Here is a 21,096-nt window from a genome sequence, read left to right as displayed (position 1 = left end):
CAGGGTTGCTACAGACTTTCAATTTGTAAAAAATGCAGTATCCATGAAATACAGTAAAGCAAAGTGCAGTAAAATTTGATAGACTTTACTCAGAAGAGTTCTGGTATATTATTTTATTTCCAGATAAAAGCAAATTTCTACAAGACCAATAAAGAAAAAAACATAAAGGAACCACATATTAATTAGAGCTCAGATTTCTGCTCCGTAGAAACAAAACTGGAAGACAATGGAGGAAATTTTGTAAATAGAGGAAAAGTTTGTGAAATAGAGAACCTAACATTTGGTCAAATTTTCATTCAGGTATAAAGCCATTTACATTCTCATATATACAAGTACTCATATTTTGTTACTGGAAAAAAATTCAAGGACATATTTCAGTTGACTGTTGAATAAAAATAAAGAATTTAAAAATAAGTAGGGCTTCCCTGGTGACGCAGTGGTTGAGAATCCGCCTGCCGATGCAGGGGACACGGGTTCGTGCCCCGGTCTGGGAGAATCCCACATGCCGCGGAGCGGCTGGGCTCGTGAGCCATGGCCGCTGAGCCTGTGCGTCCGGAGCCTGTGCTCCGCAATGGGAGAGGCCACAACAGTGAGAGGCCCACGTACAGCAAAAATAAATAAATAAATAAATAAAAAATAAAAATAAGTAAATCATGATATAAATATTTAGACATGAGTGTTAAAACCAATGAAACAAAATCTAAATATAAAACAAGAAAACTTTAATATTTATAAATATATATACACATATATACGTATATATATTGTAACTGAATGCAGGAATATAAAATAATTCTTAAAGGAAATGTAACATAAAAAAATTATAGTGTAGTTCTCAATTCTCAAATATCATTAACAGGAGCAGCAATTTTGTGTGTGTGTGTGTTTGGGACTGGGAAGAAGATTTGTGACAAATTAGAGACATTAACCAATGCAATTAGATGGCATTTTCTTGTTTGGCATTTTATCATCTTCGTCTCCATCAATTTTGTTGCTACTTTTCTGTAAATCTAGATCATTTGGAGCCCAATTCCTTATTTTAAATCACTGTGTGTCTTTCCAGTATCTAGTTTCCACACACACACACACACACACACACACACAATTTTAAAACTCATCAACCTTATATAATAGAGCAACTCTCAATTTCTATTTTAAATCATTACAGACATGGATAAATTAAGATATTAAAGCAGTGTAATAGAATATGACAGAAACATAGGATCAATAGGTGATTAAATTTTATACAGATGTCTATTTAAGACAGAGAAAAGGGGGAAAGGAAAGCAAAGAGTTTTTAAAACTAGTTTCACTTCTGTTAAAAAAAAAATAGGTTAAAATTCCAGCCACAGTTTGGTGAATATTGTCTTTACTATTCAGATGTCTTGATAGACTGAAGAATTAAATTTAAAATGTTGAAACCATAATAACTGAAAATAAGTATAATTCAGCATTTATATGACTTTCAGAGGGTGAAAGACTATCTAAGCAGAAATCAAAAAGGGAAAAAGGGATATATTTCAATACATAAAAATGCCGAGCTTCTAGATCTCAAAAACAAATAATATTAAAAGGCAAACAACATACTGAAAATATTTTTAAGACTGATGACAAAGTGTTGATCTTTGTGCTATTCACATATGCCATGGAAATAAAATTTTAAAATACCAAATTTAAAAAAGAAAATAGACAAAGTAAATGAACAGAAGAAACACAGATAAATATATCAAATAAATTAGACTATCAATCAAAGAAATGTAAAATTTAACTTTATTAACAATATTTCAGATATATATCACCCTCAGTATTGACAAGTATATGTTGTTATAAACACACACTACTGAGGAGGAAATAAATCATTGCAATCTTTCTGGAAAGCTATCTGGCAATTTGTCTGAAAGAGTTCAACATGCTCTCATTTCTTGATCCAGAAATTCCACATCCAGGAGTTTAACCTAGGAATATAATTAAAGACACAGCACAGTAATGAATACATTATATGTGTTGTTAAACAATATAAGCATCTTAAATGTACAACTATACAGCCTAATTATAACATTAGTGGAGGTTGCATGTTACTGCAAATTATTTTTTTGAAAAGCAGATGCATTGACTTAGAACAGTGGTTATAATATGTGAGGTAAAAATAATCAACAAAATTTATATATGCAAAGTGGTGAAATATCACTGTGTAAACAGACAGGTAGATAGATGATACATAGAAGATAAATACCGATAGAAAATACCTCAAAATATTAACAGTGGCTATTACTGGGTTGTACAGTTTTAAATATTTTTTCTTTATGTTATTCTGTACCTACAAGACACTCTAGGGTGATTTTTTTCATCAGAATGATAAAAATACACTTGCTATTCACCTGTAGAAGTTTTCCATTGCCAACTATATGAAAATTAAACTGCACTGTTTATAAGGCACTTTAATGACTCTCCTCAAAATAGCACTAGATTATCTATCTATCTATCTATCTATCTATCTATATATCATCAATTTTGTGTGTGTTTTTAAAAATTATTTATTTATTTATTTATTGGCTGCATTGGGGTCTTCGTTGCTGCACGGGAGCTTTCTCTAGTTGCAGCGAGCAGGGGCTACTCTTTGTTGCGGTGCTCGGGTTTCTCATTGTGGTGGCTTCTCTTGTTGCAGAGCATGGGCTCTAGGCACAGGGGCTCAGTAGTCATGGCTCGTGGGCTCTAGAGCGCAGGTTCAGTAGTTGTGGCACATGGGCTTTGTTGATCCATGGCACGTGGGATCTTCCTGGACCAGGGCTCAAACTCATGTCCCCTGGATTGGCAAGTGGACTCTTAATCACTGCACCACCAGGGAAGCCCTGTGTGTGTGTGTGTGTGTGTGTGTGTGTGTGTGTGTGTGTTATTTATTTATTTTTTTTGCGGTACACAGGCCTCTTACTGTTGTGGCCTCTCCCGCTGTGGAGCACAGGCTGCGGACGCGCAGGCTCAGTGGCCATGGCTCACGGGCCTAGCCGCTCTGCGGCATGTGGGATCTTCCTAGACTGGGGCACGAACCCGTGTCCCCTGCATCAGCAGGCAGTCTCTCAACCACTGCACCACCAGGGAAAGCCCTGTGTGTATGTTTTTAAACTCCCTATCCAGCCTCTATCAAATGCTGGCATATTTTTAATCTTTATTAATCTCACCTTTGATATATGAATCAAAATTTGCTTTATTTAAGCTGCACGTGTTTGAATATCTCTGATTCTTGTTATCTTGACTAATTCACTCATAACATTTGATCATATGAGTTTTCTACCAGAGCTCTCTTTTAATATTTATTGATAAATGTCTTTATAAATTTTTTTTCTAAATTGTGTTCATGTACTTTGAGTCCCCATCCTCATGACTGTGAGCTCCTTCATAGTTCCATAACTATTACCTATTTTTTAACACTACTTGAACAATTAGTTGAGTTCTTTGCACACAGCAAGTGCTTGATACATTTATATAACTCATCAGAATATTTATAAATCAAAGCGTTATCACAAAGTTCTTTAATCAAAGAGTGGGGAATGAGTTTTTAAATTGGATGTGAAACTGTAATGTGTCTGAGTCTACAGAAAAAGAATATCACCGAAGCTTCCTTTTAATTTAGTAAAATGAAATGTTCATTTTAAGTGAACATTCAACTCTCTGATACACTATCTTAAAATTGTGTTTAAGTATAATCTTTAAATAATTTACTTTACAGGTTTTACCTCCAAATCTTTGTTTAAAATTAAATAGTAATGATAGATAGTCCCCCTTCATTCCCTGAAACATATGATCAATTTTGTAATCCTAAATAATACCTTCAAGTTTCATGTCAGTGTCATGTTTTCAGGAAAATATGCAAGATCTGGTTTCAAATAAGCTTCCAGCTTGAAATTAAAAATTTCCATCTCTTTCTCTGCTTATAGTTTGGAGGCAAGTTTAATGTCAATATTACACAATTAAAAATAATATTAATTTTGATAATACTAATAATTTCCATATATTAAGTATGCCGCTTACTGTTTTACATACATTCTTTGATGAATCCTCACATAATTATTGAATGTAGATATTATTAACCTCACTTTGAAAATTAGGATTCAAGCTCTGAGGAATTAGATAGCTTATTGAAAACTTACTAGCAAGTTTGGTATGTTTTGTTGTAGGATACAGACATTTACCACTCAGTCTACTAGAATATTTATGAGACTACTTACTGTAACACCCAAAAGGCCATCTCAATAAAAAACTCTGAGCCCATATCTGTACATTTTGATCCACTCCCATGGCCACATTATTTTTCCCTCCAGTTGGGTGCAATAACTTTGTGGGCACAAAGATCTGGGAGTTATAAAAAGATACTTATCAAATGTCAGTGTGTGTATTTGGATGTCCCACAGGAACCCAGAGAGAAAGGCAAGGATCTATGGGTCAAGAATATTCTAAATAATCTGGAGCTGAGAAGCTGTTTATTCAACAGTTCTTGAGTGTCTGTGTGCCCCATACGTTTCTAGTGCTACAGATATAAAAGTAAATCAGCCTTACCCCTGCTCTCAAGAAAGTTATAGGCAAGGAAACTCAGACGTACAGTCAGCAAGAATGTTCAATAAATTTTGATATGGATGAGCACAATAGTCTCTGTATAGATGTAGATAAGGGAAAATTATCAACTGTTCCTCAGGTGGTCAGAGTATGTGTGCAGGTAGAGGAAATTGCCAAATATAAATGAAAAGAGAAGGGAATGTATAGGACTATGTTAAAATTAGGAACTTTTCTTCAGTGAGACAGTATTAATAGGGTCTAAATGTAAGGCAGAGTGGTGTATGTTTAAAACATTAAGGTGACCAAAAAAAAAGCCTTATATATCAAGGTCAAATATGCAATTGAAAGGATATTCAAATGCACATTTTGGATACAACAGTCAGTCACAATTTGTAAGGTAAAAAATATACCTGAAAATTTTTCAGATACATATTGGAATACATGGAAATAATAAAACAAGAGTATTTTTTGTTAGTTCCTTGAGGTGTTTTTGTTTGTTTGTTTGAATATGTGCATAAAGTTCCAGTGATCAGGCAGAAACTGATGTGATTTTCATGAGCCATGGCTGTATGAGTATTTCACATGTGTGCTCTTTGCTCCCCCATTTTAAGGATGAAAATTATCAAAGCAAAGACGTACTGTATAGCACAGAGAAATATACTCATATTTTGTAATAATCTATAAGAGGAAAGAATCTGAAAAAAATAGATCTGTATGTGTGTATAACTGAATCACTTTGCTGTATACCTGAAACTAATACAACATTGTAAATCAACTATACTTCACTAAAAAATAAATAAATTTTAAAAATTAAAAAAAATTATCAGTACTGTTTGGAAGGTTTTGAAAAGAACCAGACATCATATATTTTGTAGTATATAAGCTTCAAAGATATATGTGACTGTTCCACTTGTGTTTCTTCTATGATCACATAAAAAGTTGAAAGTGATCAGCTTGACCCATGCCACCCACCCTAATATTACATTTTTTAAATGTTCACAAGGGAAAAATATTTCAAAATGTATGACACTTTTTCAAACAATTTGATATTTCTGCCACTTGAAAAAAGCAAAACTAATCAAAGAAAAATAGAAATGGTAGTTTGGCCTCTTAAGAATATATGTTAAGTATATATGTGTCTAAATAAGAGTATTGTGAACATGTTAGATTTGTTTTTCCTTTCTCTGTTAGTTAACATACAGAAACAGACAGGAATCTGGCTAAATATTTCCAAAAGCTTCTGGGAAATAATATACTTACAATATAACATGAGATGAGAATAACAGTGTCCACAAATTGACATTGACCAATTGTTATTGACAATTGTGCAGCAAATTTTCTTTCATGTAGTCTAAATCTTATTTTTTTTGTTAAAGGGAGATTATAATAGATTTTAAATATCAAATGTATATTAAGTGGGCTTTTAAAAAGATACTGAAAAAGAGAAGTTTCTAAGTGTAAAGAACACATAAAATGTAATGAAAAATGTAATGAAAAAAAGTATAAAACTTAATAATTGATAAGTTCAATTATTTAGGTATTAAATGATATAGCTTGCTAAAATTTCAAATCACTTAATTATCAGTGCTAGAATATAGTTATAGTTGATGATGAGGTTTTTACTATTTTAACATAACTGTTCTCTTTCTAAATGCTATAAAATTATTCGATTAAAATACAGACCACAAATCCAAGCAATGATGAGTCCAGTATTATATATAGAGAAGGGTAGATATTAGAATCAGTTAAAATTAAGAATTATAATAATTGAAGATAATATGCCAGAGATACCAGTCATTCTGAGCTCAGTTTACCTTTCTAGGGTTGTCTCTGAATATATTTGTTTTTATTTTTTCCACGATAACAGGCAAGGCCACTCTTGGAGATTATTATAATGTCTGTCCTTCTTCAGATTCAAAATTAACTAGTCTATGGTGTTCAACTACAAATCTTGAAATCTGAGTATAACTGATGGCTCAGGTGTTATCTAGCTGTCCAGACTACAATATCTGTGTGTCAATTCTTTCTGAGGTAATGAAGCTGAACTAAACTATCTGATTTTTTTTTTCCAGGAAGAATTGAACCCCATCATTGTTACCCCACCGATCCAAGCCATTGATCAGGACCGGAATATTCAGCCACCATCAGATAGGCCAGGCATCCTCTATTCCATCCTTGTTGGTTTGTATCTGCTAACATTTTACACTCTCAGTTATAGCTCTAGAATCATGTAGGGAAAAAAATGTTTCAAATTAAAAAAAAAAACTTTAATAACAAAGATTTTCTTTTTAGAAATTATTTTTAAGAAATTTTATTGAAATTATTTTTTATGTAAAAATAAATTTAAAAATAACCATTTAAAAATAACCATTTTTCTTCTTTAGTATTAGTCTCAGTGAAATTTGTAGAACAACAGGTAGAAACACTTTTATTGAGGAAGTAAAACAACTCCAAAAATAGGATTTAATCCACCTATTGGTAGTTTCCTCTGTATCACCTCATAAAGAATTCTCTAAGAAAAAATTGAAAATCAATTGAAAAACTTACACTGTTTGCTCTACTAGTACTTTATCATTGGTTGGATACCATTACATAATTCTAAAAATATGTGACAATTAAATAAGAGCTATCAGAGCCAAAAAGAAAGAGAAAGATCATGTTACCCCAAGGAAACATTATACCCTTGGTTAATTTTTCCTTGAACAATTTCACAGAAGCCATTTTAATCCATTCTTGTGCATATCTGCCAGTTGTACCAAAAGCAAAAATGAGAATCTGATCATGCCACTCTTCTTAAATTGTTTTTGCTAAAATATGGATGTTGCTGCTTTGCATGATTTATAGTCTCCAGAGAGACAGATATATGGAAAACAGACCATACATCTCTTAATGAAGGTCACTTCTGAAGTATGCTTGAAAATAACTGTTCAATGGAATTTAACTTTACCCTTAACACCTTCCCACCCCATGTACACATATATAACAACACAACGACCTAGAGACATTAGACAGGTTTCAAAATATGATGCTATATCTTACTTAGAAATGCTGTCTGTAAAGAAAATTCAAGTAATTCTGTTTGAAGCCTTTGGTGTCTAGAACTACATACGTATTATAAGTCAGTTGTATAGATTAGACTATTAAACTTTTTTAAAGCACTTATAAACAGAAGTCTCTTTTAAGTCTGTAGGGGGTTTGGTATACATAAAAGGAAATAGTCATTGTTTATTAACTGAGGGCTTGACGATATGTCAATTACTATGCTAGATGCTATAGATACAAAGATGAGGGATAAATGTTCTAGGTTAGGGAGGGATAGAGTCTATGGATAGAAACGTGCCAAAAGATAAATTAAAATACATGGTTTTAAGTACTACAAATAAAGTATGAGCCACATATCATGTGGTCTCATGGGAGTAAAGTACTAAGGATTTCTAAGAAAATTGCTTAGAGTTATTTTAGCAGAAAGAGAGGGGATTTCAAGTATAAAATGGGATAAAAATTATTTAGATAGTTGATGCAGCCTGTGCAAAGTACAAAGCATTACACTTAAAGATAGTCTTGGGGAACCATGTTACTCAGAATGGGATAGTATCCACTGATATTCATGTTTCTTTCACTTTAAAAAATTTAATCTCTTTCAATAAATGAGTGCTTACTCTGTTGAGCAAGACAGATTCCTCACTTTGTAGCACTGGTTTTCGGGCAGCAGAAACAGGCAATAAACAATTAATGTGGTAAATAAATGTATTTATTATACAAAATAAATGGTAGTCAGTGCTATGAGAAAAATCGAGCTGATGAATGGGATTGGAGGTACAGAATGGGTGTTCCAGTATTAAATAGGATTGATCAGGATATGTCTCATCGAAAAGGTGAGATTTGAGTAAAATCCTATAGAACTTGAAGGAGATAACCATGTTGATATCTGGGAAAAGAGTTTCTAGGCAGGGATAAAAGCAGGAGTTTGCCTGATGAGTCTCAGAAACATCAATGAGGCCAGTAGCACTGGAGAGGAGTCAGTGAGGGGGAAGTAGAAGAAAGAGGGTATGAGAAATAAGGGGGACCAGAAAATATAGTCTTGTATACTATTGAGCTTTGTTGGCTTTTACTCTGAGTGAAACGTGGAACCAATGCAGGAATTAGAACAGAAAAATGATGTAATGATGTTAAGTTTCATCAACCTCCAACATTAGGATAATGGATAGTACTACATAATATATATAACCTCTATCATTAACTTTGTTTTCACAGCTCAGTTAAATAAATTGATATGTTTTCATAGTATGTACATTTCTAAAAGACAGAGAGGACATTGTAAGTGTTGAGAGCATAGCCTCTGGAATTGTACTATCCATGTTTAAATCCTGACTTCAACCCTTATTATTCATATAATGTTAGGCGAGTTAATTAATCTCTCTGTCTCAGATTGTTCCTCTTTAAAATAGACCTTTGACAAAGGGATTGATCAAAATAGATTTTTCTATAAAAGGTTTTGAGAATTTGATCTAATTCATGTCAATATTAGTGCCTGGAAAAACGCACTCGATAAATGTTAGTTGATGTTGTTATTACAATTAGGAAGAAAAATAAAGTATGTTTCCTAAGTCATGCAAAACTGTTAAGAATAGAAGCACAAACCCTTTCCTTTGCCACAAGACAGGATTCCCATGGCTCTGATTTTACCTACTTTTCCAGAACTCTTAGTTTCCCTTATGTCCATCCAGATAATTCTGAATGTATGTGTTCTTCAGAGCTTGTTTTCGCAGTTGCTAGGTGGCAAGCTCTTCTACTTTCACACATTGTTGATAGTCGGTTTACTAGACTTGAGGATGTGGATGCTGATGTGTGTAAAAAGGTTATCCAGGGACTATTGCCAACCCCTTCACTGGTCCTACCATCATTATTGTCAATGGGGGAATTACTGCCATTGCTATTGATTACCCACAGTAGCCTGAGCCAATTCTATGTCATCTTAATAGAGAATATCAACAAAAAGATGGAAATTATAAAAAGGAAACAAATTTTGGAGTTGAAAAGTATAACAGCTGAAATTAAAAATTCACTAGCAGGGCTCAATGATGATTCAAGCAGGAAGAAGAAAGAATTAGCAAACTTGAAGAGAGGTCAATTGAATTACCAAATCTGAGAAGATGAAAGAGAAAAAGAATGAAGAAATGCAAAGAGAGCTTCAGTGACATAAAAAATACCATTCTGTAGACCAATTTATGCATAACAGGAGTCCCAGAAGGAGAGAACAGAAAGGGGCAGAAAGAATATAGGAATAAGTAATGATCAAAAACTAAATTTGAGGAAAACAATCTATACCTCAAGAAGCTAATTGAACTCCCCCAAAGGATAGACCTACAATAAATCCACGCTTAGACACATCCCAATCGAGCTGTCAAATGACACAAACAAAAAATAATTCAAAAGTAACAAAAAAGGGATGACTTTATAATAGAAATTGATTCTCAATAAAATTATAACCCGACTTCTCATCAGGAAACATGGATACTGGAATACATTAGTATGACATGTTCAGAGAACTGAAAGGAAAAAAAAATGTTCATTAATAGTTCTAAATACAGCAAATACATCCTTCAAAAATAAATAAGAAATTAAGATATTCCCAGATAATCTGAGAATTTATCAGTAACATACCTTTGCTACAAGAAATACCGAAGGGTAGAGACCTAAGGCTGAAATGAAAGCACAATAGAAAGTAGCTCAGTTCTACATGAAGAAATAAAGAACACTGGTAAACATAACTACATAGTTAAATATAAAAGACATTATATATATATATATATATATATATATATATATATATATATATATATACACACACACATGATAGTAATTCTTCTTTCCCTTATTTGATTTAAAGAAAATATCATAAATCAATAATTATACATCTATATTAATGGACAAAGTAGAAACATGAAACTTGTGATAATAACAGCAAAGAGCAAAGGTAAAAAAGAGTTATACAGGAGTAAAATTTTTATATACTATTGAAGTTAAGTTGCTATTAGTCCAAATTAGATTGCCAAAAATTAAGACATCAATCTTAATTCCCAGGATAGCCGCTAGGAGAATAGTTTAACAATTTAATTGTTTACCTAATTTGAAGATTTATAGTAAAGCACAAAACAAAGGAATTTAAGCAGTACACATGAAAAATAAGGCAGTAATGGAACAATAGAGGAATAAAAAGAACATAAGATATATAGAAGACAGCAAAATGGCAGAGGTAAATACCATCTTCTTAGTAATCACAATCAATGTAAATGGATTCAATGTTCCAATTAAAAGATTCAGATTGGCACAATACATAAAAAAGAGAAAAAGAAAAACATGATCTTACTACATGCTATCTGTAAGAAACACATTTTAAAGACATAACTAGTTGGAGCATAAAAGGATGTAAAAAGGTAGTTTATGTGAATAATAACTAAAAGTGAGCTGAAGTAGCACTACTAATGTTAGATAAAATAGACTGGAAAATAAAATTTTTCACTTGAGACAAAGATAGACATCTTATACTGATAAAAGGGTCAACCCATCAAGAAGGTATAACAATTATAAGCATATATGCATCTAACAATAGAGCCCAGAAGTGAAGCAAAAACTGGCAGACTTGAAGGGGGAAATAGACAATTCAAGCACAGTAGTTAAATACTTCAATATTATACTTTCAATAATGGATTGAAAACTAGACAGAAGATCAGAAAGGCAAAAGAAGAATTGAACAACATTATAAACCAACCAGATCCTATAGACATCAATATAATGCTCAATCCCAAACAATAGCATATACATTCTTCTCAAGAATACTCTCTAGTATAGACCAAATGCTAGGTTGTAAAACAGGTCTCATTAAACTGAAAATGATTGAAATCATACAAACTATATCCTCTGACCACAAAGGAATGAAATTAGAGGTGAATAACAAAGGAAAATTTGCAGACTCACAAATTAAACAACAACTACTAAATAACAAATGGCTCAAATAAGAAATTACAAAGGAAATTAGAAAAATACTTTGAGATAAATAAAAATGAAAATACATTATACCAAAACGTATAGGATGCAGCTTAAGTGACAGTCAGAAGGAGATGTATAGTTGTACATGCCAACATTAAAAAAGAAGAAAAATTCTTAATCAGCAATGTAATTGTTCACACTAAAACCCTGGAAAAGGAAACTAAAATAAAGAAAGCAGGGCTTCCCTGGTGGCGCAGTGGTTGAGAGTCTGCCTGCCGATGCAGGGGACATGGGTTCGTGCCCCGGTCCGGGAAGATCCCACATGCTGCGGAGTGGCTGGGCCCGTGAGCCATGGCCGCTGAGCCTGCGCATCCGGAGCCTGTGCTCCACAACGGGGGAGGCCACAACAGTGAGAGGCCCGCGTACCACAAAAAAAAAAAAAAAAAAAAAAGAAAGCAAGCATAAGGATAGAAATAATAAAGAACTGAGTGGAAATTAATCAAATGGAGAATAGAAAAATAATAGATAAAGTCAATGAAACTAAAAATTGATTATTTGAAAGAAGCAGTAAAACTGACAAACTTCTAGTTATGTTGACTAGGAATAAAATAGAGAAGAAACAATTTACTAACTCTAGAATGAGAGGAACAAAAAAGCTTCTGCATAGTGAAGGAAATCATCAAAATGAAAAGGCAAGGTATTTGCAAATCATATATTCTATAAGGGGTTAATATCCAAAATATATAAAGGAATCATACAACTCAACAGCAAAATAAAAAACAAACAACATGATTTAAAAATGAGCAGGGGATCTGAATAGACATTTTTCTAAAGAAGACATACAGATGGCCAACAGTCACATGAAAAAGTTTTCAACATTACTAATCAACAGGTAAATGCAAATGTAAATCACAATGAAATATCAACTCATACCTGTTAGAATAAGTATTATCAAATTGACAAGGAATAACAAATGTTGGAGATAATGTGGAGAAAAGAGAATCCTTGCACACTGCTGGTGGGACTGTAAATTGGTGCTACCACTTTGGAACAATATGGAGAGTCCTCAAAAAATTAAGTATAGAACTATCATATGACCCAACTATTCCACTTCTGAGTATTTATGCAAATAACACAAAAACACTAACTTGAAAGATATATGTGTCCCTATGTTCACTGAAGCATTATTTATCTAGTAGCCTAGATATGGAAACAAGTATCCAGTGATGGATGAATGGATAAAGAAGTGGTATATATATAAATATATATAAAAATATCTATATATACCACTGTATATATGTGTATGTATATATATATATATATACATACACATATATACATATACATTTGTACACACACAATGGAATAGTATTTGGCCATAAACAAGAATGAAATCCTGCCATTTGTGACCATATGGATGGACCTTGCGGGTATTATGCTAAGTGAAGTAAATCAAATGGGGAAAGACAGATATTGTATAATTTCATTCATATGTGGAATATAAAAAAAACAATGAACAAATAAAACAAAAGAAAACATAGATACAGAGAACAGATAAGTATTTACTGGAGGGGAATGAGGCTGAGGGATGGACAAAATGGGTGAAGAGGGTATAGTGCTGGATGGTAACTAGACTTGTGGTGGTGATCACTCTGTAGTGTATACAAATATTTAACTATAATGCTGTACACCAGACAATTATATAATAATAAAAATGGAAGCACAACACACCAAACTAAAATGGAAACACAACACACCAAAGCTTAGGTGATGCAGCAAAAGCAGTTCTAAGAGGAAAGTTTACAGTGAGAAATGCCTACATTAAGAAAAATAAAATCAGAAATAAACAACCTAACTCTACACCTGAAGGAATTGGAAATATGAAAACAAATTAAGCCCAAAGTTAACAAAGGAAAGAAATAATGAATATTAGAGCAGAAATAAATAAAACAGAAACAAGAAACAGAAATAGAATAGATCAATAGAAAAGATCAATAAAACTAAAAGCTGTTTTTTTGAAAATGTGAACAAAGTTGACAAACCTTTTACTAGACTAAAAAGAAAGATGACTCAAATTTATAAAATTATAAATGAAAGAGGAGATATTACAACTGATATCATAGAAATTCAAGAGGTTTGATATTTTTTCCTCAATCCTACTTTGGGGATCACCACAGTAAACAATAAGTAAAAATTGTATGTAGCTAACTGGGAGAGTAAAGTGGCATTTAGTTCAAGTAAAGTTCATTTCAGTGATTATAAGTAAATGGGATGTTAGAAGATTTAGGAGGCTATCACAGTGGTACAATGAAATGACAAGACTCTGAATGAGAGGCTAACAATGTATAAGTGAAACCCATGGAGAGAATGACACAAGAAAGAATCATTTGGAAAATATATGCAGAGTTGTATTAGAAGAATAAGGAGATTTGAACCAATATAGTGAGAAAAATGGTGGGATCGTTAGCAAAAATTCAGTTCATAGATTTTGGCATCCACCTTGGTCCATTGCTAACTGAGCAAGAGAGAAATAGAATCTCAGTGTGGTTTTGAGTTTTTCTTCTTATGTATAAAGGTGAATATCTTTGTGTGTGGTCAAGAGTCGTCTGCCTTTCTCTTTCTGTGAACTCTCTGTTCATTCTCTATCCCAAAACTTTTTTTTAAAATATATTGCTGAGGGCTTCCCTGGTGGCGCAGTGGTTGAGAGTCCGCCTGCCGATGCAGGGGACACGGGTTCGTGCCCCGATCCCGGAAGATCCCACATGCCGCGGAGCGGCTGGGCCCGCGAGCCATGGCCGCGGAGCCTGTGTGTCCGGAGCCTGTGCTCCGCAACGGGAGAGGCCACAGCAGTGAGAGGCCCGCGTACAGCAAAAAAAAATAAATAAATAAATAAAATAAAATAAAATATATTGCTGATCTTTTACTTTTCTAATTTGCAGATCTACATATGTTAAGGATATAAGCCTTTGTCTCTGACGTAAATACAAATATTTCCCTATTTTATCACCTCCAGTTTTACTTTGTTTATTGTGTTTTGCCATGCAATTTGTAATGCCATTAAATTTATCACTCTTTTTCCTTATTAATTCTTTATTTTGAGTCATAGGTAGGAAAGTTATGCCCACTCTCACAGAATAGAATTCATCCATGCTTTCATCTATTACTAGCTCTTATGTTGTTTTATTGCTTATTGTGCATGAATATCTTCTCCATTTGGGGTACTCTAGTTTTTTGTATGAAGAATAGACACAATTTTATCATTTTCTGTCTCTCCTATTAGGTTAATGCTCCTATTCAAAAATCCATTTTCCCCTATTATTTTGAGACGGCTCCTTTATCATAAGCGCAATTTTGACTATTTCTGGATTTTTTTTTTTTTTTTTTTTTGCGGTATGTGCGCCTCTCACCATTGTGGCCTCTCCCGTTGCGGAGCACAGGCTTCGGACATGCAGGTTCAGCGGCCATGGCTCACTGGCCTAGCCACTCCGCGGCATGTGGGATCTTCCCGGACTGGGGCACGAACCCATGTCCCCTGCATTGGCAGGTGGACTCTCAACCACTGCGCCACCAGGGAAGCCCTAATTTCTGGATTTTTTTTTTTTTTCTCGTTACGCGGGCCTCTCACTGTTGTGGCCTCTCCCGTTGTGGAGCACAGGCTCCGGACGCGCAGACCCAGCAGCCAAGGCTCACGGGCCCAGCCGCTCCACGGCATATGGGATCCTCCCGGAGCAGGGCACGAACCCGGGTCCCCTGCATCGGCAGGCGGACTCTCAAACACTACACCACCAGGGAAGCCCAATTTCTGGATTTTTAAGTCTATTTTACTGGCACACATTTTCTCCCCTCACATAATGCCCAGGAAAATTTTCTTTCTTGTTTCATAGTTGAAGCAAAAGAGTATAGCAATTAATGCATTTTTGGATATGTTTGGCGTCTGTCAACCTAGATTTGAATGCAAGTTCTGTCTGACATTGTCTCTTTGACTTTGGACAAATTACTTAATATTGCAAATCTCCTAAGTTCTCCTGTGTAAAATGGGAATGATTTACAGAGTTATCAATGATTACTTATATAAAGCATTTAGTACAGTGTAGGATTCAATAATTGGCAGCCATGTTATTTTATTCTTATCATTATTGTTATGCTAAATGCATATATTTCACAGTTATATGAGTTGACTTCCACTTTGTCTTCACTTTGGAAAAAAAGAATGTTGTATTATACAAAGGAAGATGATACAATTCAAGAAAATTTCAACTCACTAAAATGACTGCATTTAAGAAATATCCTCGGGTTTCCCTCGTGGCGCAGTGGTTGAGAGTCCACCTGCTGATGCAGGGGACACGGGTTCATGCCCCGATCCGGGAGGATCCCACATGCCACGGAGCGGCTGGGCCCGTGAGCCATGGCCGCTGAGCCTGCACGTCTGGAGCCTGTGCTCCGCAACGGGAGAGGCCACAACAGTGAGAGGTCCGCGTACCACAAAAAACAAAGAAATATCCTCTCTAGACACTGAGTAATTCAAAATATTTATTTCATATGTTTGATATATTTAGCTGAATACTTCTTAAGAAAAATATTTGCCAGCTAGAACAGAATATTCTTATTTTAATTTCCAAGCAACTTGATATTTGGTACAAATTACTAGTCATTGTCACAAGATATGGTGGAAGACCATGCAGATTATAATTAAGATTTATGTACCACTAAAATACAACTTTATAATTCAAAATTTGTTCTCGATACACTTTATATCTCTTTTATGTGATGAAGTTTCAAATTAATTAAAGTGCTCACTTAATAAAAGATATTTGGAAAATCATCCAAACAAGTATTTTCAGCCTCTTACTCATAAACTAATGACTGATATACCACATTTGCATCTGCTTTCCCTAGATTGTATAATTTTGAAACTTAATTTACTAATAAAATTATGATTTTTTTCCTCAATTAATGAGGGAAATAGATATAGCAAATACACATATTACTTATTGTTCTCATTTAAGTGCTGAAATATCAATGCCTTTCAGGGACTCCTGAGGATTACCCACGATTTTTTCATATGCATCCAAGGACTGCAGAACTTAGTCTCCTGGAGCCAGTAAATAGAGACTTTCACCAGAAGTTTGATTTGGTTATTAAGGTAAATTTAACTAATTGCTTAATGTTCTTGAGTTTATAAATATAGCTAATGTTCTAATGTTCTTGTGTTTATCACCGAATCCTCTAGAGGCTACTGTATGGACTTTTAAGCTATAAAAAATAAAATTAATTTGAACTGCAATTAGCCAATTTTTCTTTAAAAAGGTGAAGTGCAACTGTTCTAATACATCATGTTGCTTTTCTTTAACATAACTTTTTATATTACAGTGCTATTCAAATACTGATTTTTTATATGTAATAGATGCCTTGGTCAAATGTATGTAATTCTACATACTATAATTTATTACATCTTCTAACATTTAGTTTAGGTTTCTGTTTGTTTGTTTGTTTTTTACCAAGTGGGTTTAATTTTTGACCACAAAAGCTTAACCAATGAATGTATTTAAAAAGTGCCTGGCTTTATATATATTTTTATTTTAATAATGTGTTATGTTTTTTAATGTTATTGCTTTTTCAAAACTAAAAAGAAAAGATCTTGCTTGTCCAGAAATTATTTTAGTATATGTTTCATTATTTCTTTATTTTGAAAAATGATCTTCAACCACAAAATTTTTCAAAGCTAAGGGAATCCATTTGGCATTACAATTTTGATTTAATAATATATAATATATTGTAATAATATCATTACAAAGGTATGTGGAAACCCAGAAGATCTATCCGTTAATTCTTAGAGACTTTACTGAGAAGGTAAGATTTGAGCTGAGCAGTGAAGGAAGAGTAAGAATTTACCAAATAGAGATCTGGGCTAGGAGAAAAGCATTTTAAGTAAAAGAACAGAAATAAGCAAGGACACACAGTATGTCTAGTGTGTATTGTCTGACTTTTTCATATCTAAACATACAACAAATAGATATAGATATGCAGCCCTATGGCATTTTTTTTTTCATTTAAAAGTGTTGAAAGGAAGTAAGGTTAAGAAGCTTACTGAGCATGTACATTGTACAAGGTGTTTTATGTATATTTTATAGCCACAACCTTAGTACTTAGTACTATGCTTATGGGTACAAATGTCAAAACTAAATTTCAGATAGGGCAAGTGACTGAATCAGAGTTACATCATTAATAAGCAGCAGAATTGAAATTCAAATTTAAGTTTATCTAAGCTAAAGCCATACTTATTTCACTTCACCAAGATGCAGTTCCTTAGAAATGGTTTTCTGATTTAATTATCTGTCAGTGGAACTGCAAACAATAATACATCGATACATTTAATTTTAGCTCAAATTAGGACATATTTTGGTAGCACCGATTATGTTATACACACTAGATTCTGTATTTATTTAGTGTTTCTTTGTCCTTGAAGAATAGGTAGTATAGAAGGGAAAAGAATCAAGTAAGCTGATAAATCAAATACAACACATCAACTGCTAACAGGAAGGCAACGTAAAAGCTCTAACAAAGCACAGATTAAGGATATTTAAATTAATCTGGGACTCAGGGAAGATTTTCTGGGGATTATCCCAAACTCAGTGTTGTATTGGATGGCTTTGGCTAATGAATGAAAGCAGGAAATATGTTTGACCATAAGGAAGAACAGAAGCAAAAGCTTGGAGGCATGATGTACCAGGCTACGAGCAGTTAACAGGGAAATGAGGTATAGAGCCAGACCTTGGAGAGAGCCTTATGTTCGACTGCAATTTCCTTGGATTTCATTCAGTAGGGGTTTGGGAGTCATTCAACAAAGAAGGGCTCTTTTTACCATTTATGTAAAATAGTCACGCATGAGATTCATCTTGCATGGTTTTATTTTAATTATCATTGGACTATATAAAACTCCAAAATGTGTTTCCATTGTCTCCTGTGGATCTACCTGGAGCTCTGTAGTGCTACACTCTGTGGGAGTTAAGAAACTTGACAAAGCACTGTTTCCAAACTGCCCCACTTGAAATCTGAAATCAATTATTTCTCTTTATTATCAAAGTCAGTTGTCCTGGTGTACCAAGGTATAGTGAAACTCAGTCTATCAATTATAGAAACAAAAATCAATTGGGACGGGCCACGATAATTTTTTTTTGTTTTAATAACACTTTATATTATTAATGGAAGTTTTTACCGACATTATTAGATTCAAATTATTGTGTTTTGTGTGCAGTCAAGGGGATAATAAGCAAAGGTATCAATCTGTAAGAATAATAATGTGCCACTTGCTTGAATATTAGCTGAGTATTGTGTCATTGTATAAGGATCCATTGAAGTGCTACAATCTGGTAGTTCTCCTCTGCAGTAAGTCTTTCAAATTCTTCCCTTTTTCTTATTTTAATAATGCTTCATTTTTCATTGGCCATAATTTTTTTTTATTGGACTTGATCCCAATTTCTGTTTTGGAAACTAAGGGAAAATAAAATACAATGAAGTATCCTCTTTTAGACTTTGAAGAATTCTGCTTTAAAAAGCTGAATGCACATTTAACAGCTGGTGTCACAAATTAGAAATTTATCATCTTCATTTTATCTATTTCTGACAGTTATTTACTAAGTATACTGACAAATAAAAATGTGAAGGTGAAACTAGGAAGGCAAAATGGAGTAGTTCACCAACTTTAGAATATTAAAGGATTAAAACACATCTAATTAAAAGAGAAAAGGGTGTTCCATTTCAAAACACTATTCCAAATTTTACATAATTGCAATCATTTAAGCACACTTTAAAATGAAACACACGTTTTGAATAAGAATCATAGCCAGTCCTGGGTTTGCCCAGGACAGTTCATATGTATGCCTATTGCCTTGTGTAATTATTCATAACATATCTTTCACCCTCAAAAATGTCCCAGTTTGGGTGAAAGTTTATGTGATCACCATAGTTATACAGCAAAAAACAATTATGCAATAGAAATATGAAAGCACATTTTAGATTCCAGATGATGATGAATTAGTTCATGCATGGAGTGTCTCTAACAAAGTCCAGAACATTAATCTTCATTATTAGAAGTGCAGAATTTTTAAAAAATATTAATAATTAATATATTTATACTCTGGGCATCTAATACAAGCATTAAATGGATAAATTATCAATAATTCACTGTCTTTCAGTTGCTCAAACATAATTTTTTTGTCTAAATCGCTCTTCTTTTAAAATTTTTCTTTTATTTATTTATTTTTGGCTGCGTAGGGTCTTCATTGCTGCGCGTGGGCTACTCTTTATTGCAGTGCGTGTGCTTCTCATTGCGGTGGCTTCTCTTGTTGCGGAGCACGGGCTCTAGGCGCACGGGCTTCCGTAGTTGTGGCATGAGGGCTCAGCAGTTGTGGCTTGCAGGCTCTAGAGCACAGATTCAGTAGTTGTGGCACATGGGGTTAGTTGCTCTGCGGCATGTGGGATCTTCCTGGACCAGGGCTCGAACCCGTGGCCCCTGCATTGGCAGGCGGATTCTTAACCACTGTGCCACCAGGGAGGTACCTGTCTAAATCTCTTTAATTAACAACTAATAGCAAGGGTCACAATGATACCACAAATATCACTGTATCATGGTCCCTCTGATTTTCATGTTGTTGTTCATTGACCTACTTATACTGCCTAGCAGGCTGACCTTTAACATCTTTTCTTTCCACATAATGGGCATAATTAACCCTAAGCTCTCATCAGTCACCCCTCATACTTTCTGTGCCAGCCATACTCAACCACTTGCACTGCCTTAAACTCACCATGCTCTTTCTAGCCTCCAGGCATGTGCTGTTCTTCCTGAATCATTCCTCCTTTTTTTTTTTTTTTTAATCAGCAGTCTAATTCACACTGATATTTCATTGATGCTTCTTATGTCAAGAGAGACTGTTCCTCTGGAAAGGCATGACCACTGATCGGAAGCCCCTCCTTGCATCCTACTAGTCCCTGTGGTAGCTTTGATCGTTCTATATAGAATTTGCCTGTTTATTTTCCCCTGGCCTTTATAGGAGGGAGGGCAGATTGTAATATATTTCTTCAACATTGTGGCCCAAGCCCATACGTCTATCCACGTACAATGTATAAAAGTGCTCAATACATATTTCTTGTAATGGCTTTCTCCCTGGCACAGTAAATCTTTTAAGGCTGCTGGATTTGGGTACTGCATCTTCATTGCATTTAAATACATATATTTGAAAGTGCATGTATTTGATAGAATTTTATCCTGCCTATGTCAAGAATAAAGGTGCAAGGAACTTCTCGAATAAATTCAATCCCTGGAAAAAAGCCATACCTATATTAAGACAGTTTAAAGCTATTTATGACTGTATTTAAACAAACAAACAAAAAATTCTCCTTCTAAGGAAAATATACATATTTTACACAGTAAATGAGCCACAGAATTGAAACTGGTGAGCTTGAATAGTAGAGTTAATTTGCCAGTTCTCCTGGTGAGTTACTTTGCTTTAGTAATTTGAGAGTCACAGGACAACAGCGTGCAAGAAATGATTGAGGCCT

The 21,096-nt window shown here is 34.0% G+C and overlaps 1 protein-coding gene across 17 annotated transcripts in view; it reads left to right on the top strand.

The window, feature by feature from the left end:
• The window catches only part of PCDH15 (protocadherin related 15), a 729,696-nt gene that overhangs the window by 377,769 nt on the left and 330,831 nt on the right, over positions 1 to 21,096 (top strand). For all 17 annotated transcript variants that reach the window (XM_060118371.1, XM_060118174.1, XM_060118091.1 and 14 more), the window contains 2 exons: positions 6,621 to 6,729; positions 16,569 to 16,681. In XM_060118371.1, coding sequence (XP_059974354.1) covers positions 6,621 to 6,729; positions 16,569 to 16,681 — 222 coding nt within the window. The remainder of the gene's footprint in view (positions 1 to 6,620; positions 6,730 to 16,568; positions 16,682 to 21,096) is intronic.

This window comes from Mesoplodon densirostris, chromosome 1 (genome assembly GCF_025265405.1).
Source record: "Mesoplodon densirostris isolate mMesDen1 chromosome 1, mMesDen1 primary haplotype, whole genome shotgun sequence".
NCBI classification, from domain to species: Eukaryota; Metazoa; Chordata; class Mammalia; order Artiodactyla; family Ziphiidae; genus Mesoplodon; species Mesoplodon densirostris.
This window is presented reverse-complemented; position numbering and strand designations above follow the sequence as displayed.